Below are 3314 nucleotides of genomic sequence, written 5' to 3'. Positions count from 1 at the left end.
ATAAACACTACAGTTTTTAGCTTTTTAAAAATAAAAGCAGGGACAAATGTATCAGACAGGAGAATGGTGAACAGTGCTGTATAGTGCCAATGACTGAAATGCCTTTTAATACAAGTGTACTTTATGCATTGAAAATATTTAGGCTGTTTATCCAAGATATAACTCTAACTCTAGAGCTCAGTTTTTAAAGTCAAAATGAATCTCTCTTTGGTGAAAAGGAACATTGTTGACTACTCTTTAGAGAACCTGTTAGGCCAGTGATTGGTGGTGGGTGGATTATACTTGAAGGAAGAAGGAAAACTATTTTCATCAGATATGAGAAGCAAGCAAGGCGCCAAGTGTGTTTAAATTCAAACATAAATGGTTCATCTCCTCACCCACTTGAATGAATTAGCTTTACTGATGTTTGTTAAGTGAACAGAAAATCATCTTGACCTCTATAACCTTCACTTGATCTCCAGATCAGCCATGAGGGACAGACTGAGCCACCTGCAGGCAATGTCCGGCGGCCCTGTGGAGCCAGTGGAGAATGCAGACTCCACTCTCTCCAAGTCCCTCAGCAAAGTCGACCTGGACAACAGCCCTGCCCTGGCAGAAATCTTTTCCCAGGCAGAAGGGATCCATAAAGACATCCAGCTCATCCGGCTGGAGGTTAAAAGACTTCGTGAGCAGAGCTCCTGCATGTTCCATGGCACCTCCACTATTAAAAGGGACTCTATTGGAGCTGACATAAAGACGCGGGCTGAGAATGTTCTAGCACGCCTGCGTGACATGGATGGCATGGCGTGCAAGCTAGAAGAAAAACATGGTGCCAATTCTGCTGTGACGCGTATCGCCAGAACCCAGTACGCCTGCCTCAGTAATGGCTTTCGCGATGCGATGTTTGACTACAATGAGGCCGAGATGAGCCACCGTGAAAGCTGTAAAGCCCAGATCCAGAGGCAAATGGAGATAGTTGGGTGTGAGGTGACGGGAGAGGAGGTGGAGGAGATGATTGAGAAAGGTCAGTGGAACATCTTCAGCAATAATGTGGTGACTGAAGGCAGAACGGCGCGTTTAGCTCTCTTCCAGGTTGAGAAACGGCACCAGGAGCTGCTGGACCTGGAGAGCCGCATCAAGGGCATCCATGAGATATTCCTGGACATCGCCATGCTGGTAGAGGAGCAGGGCAACATGCTGGACTCCATCCAGACCAACGTTCAGAAAACCGATGAGGGCGTGCAGGATGCTCTCTTTAAAATTGGCAGGGCCAAACGCCATGACCACAACAACCCATTCAAAAGAATATTTAAAAGGACATAGCAGCTGAAGACAATTTTTGGTTTTTAAGCTGGCTCAGTCTCATCATGTGAGGGATTTGCTATTAAAGCTAATTTTGACTCCTCCCACATTCACAAAGTGTCGCCACAGCGGATGCTTGATTTGGCTAATTTTTTCAATGTTTTGTTTTGGGTTTTTTTAATGTCGGATACTCTTCCTGTCGCAGCCCCAAGGGGATTTGTCTACTTTGTGTCTGATGTTTTTTGTTTTTTTTAAAACTGTGACTTTGAGAAACATTTTTTTTGCAGTTTCAGAAAAGAAATAAAACTCAGTAAAATGTCTGCTGTAGCTGAAGAAAGGCTGAATTATTCTTCAATTATTTGTAGTCTGACTGAACTGTTAAACTTCTTTGGCTGATTTCCAGACCCCTGAAAGGGTGGCAATAATACAGCATTTTAACAGAGATTTAATTTTATATAGGTTATGCAGGGATTACACTACTTATGCACTAATCTGTTACTGTCTTGTAATTACTTTTTTAATATTAAACGTTTTTTTTATTCCTGTGTTCTGTCCCTTGTCTCTAAGTAAATATATTGAAATTTTTAATGTATTTGTTTAAACATATAATCCACACAAGCTCATTAAAAATTGACTAGATCTACTACACACATTTTACTTTAAGTCTCTCTTAAAGAGGCAGACACACTATTTGCTTTTTCAGGCATCTCTGAAACAGTAGAACCTTTAGTAAATACTGCCAATAGATTTACATTAATAAAGCACAACAATATTTTTTATTAGTTTAGTATGTTTATTAGTATATGTATAGTGCTTGAATGTCTGGAACCTAACCAACCTGTTAATGGACATAATTTATTGTGTGTTCTAGTCAAGGTACAGTGCAAGAAGCTGGTAAAACCACACAAGTCTGATCTCTCCTGCACAAACACAAGCCGGTACTGTGTAAGTCATTTGGGCGTGGCTGTGAAAATCTTGACGTGAGCTAAAATCAGCCCAGGCTTCACTCACTCATCTCGGAAACTGTCAGGTAGCTGACAGCGGCTTTAGATGTTAGGTCAAAGACGCAGTGCTTGGCCAAGTGTCGCCAATGCGTTTTTAAGCGCAACCCCCTTAAAAAAGGTGACCTCGAAGGCTCCATGCCAACAGTTTTGCTTAATTGTACAATAAGATAGACGCCAAGTTGCATTTGGCACTCACTTGAGTGTTACACACCCGCTGCTCACACCTTGGCCCACACAATTGGCGTCACTGCAAACCAAACCGACCGGGCTTCATTCCTCAAGTCACATCTCACCGCAGTTGCATGGCGAGGCGCAGTTGGTCAGCTTGACAAAAAAGAAATAACACAGTAAAATTCCAGCTTTAGCTCCAGATATAGCAGCGTTACGCATGTAGGGCCCATTGTTATGCTCACGGCCCGGAGCAGTCGACATCAGAATAGGAGGATGCTGCTGAGGCACGGCGGCCACCTGACAGCAACGTACAAACTGTGATATCTGTGGACATAAAAGCGAGACAGGTGAGGATCCTTCCTTTAATCTTCACGAGCTTATTTCATTTCGTTGCTCATGAACGGCGAAGGAAGTTGAAATGATAACATACCAGTTTAAGTTATGGCCCATCAGACAAATGAAAAGCATTTTAAATTTGTTTTTGTTTTGGGTTTTTAGTAGTAAACGAGATTTATCGTAGTAGAAATAGACACTAGCGTGACATATACACAGCCTAAAACCATTTCCATGCATTTGTGGAAAAACGTACACCTTCCTTCCACAATTGTTTAGTTATTATTTTTTACTATTATCATTGTTATTTTACATTTTTATTGTACTTTACGATACATTGTGCCCAAATCAAAATATTTCCTAGATTAAAAAAAACTCTGAATATCGAAACAATGAGTTAAGTGTTGAATACGTCTACCAACAAAACAACAAAAGTCCAACATGATGATAAGGACCACATGTATTTATGATACACATTTAATCCACTAGATTGCATCCTAATTGGAAAATTGTATGAAGGCTGTT

The 3314-nt window shown here is 41.2% G+C and overlaps 1 protein-coding gene across 1 annotated transcript; it reads left to right on the top strand.

Annotated features, from left to right (window-relative positions):
• The first annotated feature begins 468 nt into the window (after nucleotides 1–468).
• Nucleotides 469–1302, top strand: LOC134643629 (syntaxin-11-like). Its single transcript, XM_063496097.2, has one exon. The coding sequence runs from the start codon at nucleotides 469–471 to the stop codon at nucleotides 1300–1302; it is 834 nt and encodes a 277-aa protein (XP_063352167.1).
• The last annotated feature ends 2012 nt before the right edge of the window (nucleotides 1303–3314 follow it).

Source organism: Pelmatolapia mariae, linkage group LG15 (assembly GCF_036321145.2).
Source record: "Pelmatolapia mariae isolate MD_Pm_ZW linkage group LG15, Pm_UMD_F_2, whole genome shotgun sequence".
Classification (NCBI taxonomy): Eukaryota; Metazoa; Chordata; class Actinopteri; order Cichliformes; family Cichlidae; genus Pelmatolapia; species Pelmatolapia mariae.
This window is presented reverse-complemented; position numbering and strand designations above follow the sequence as displayed.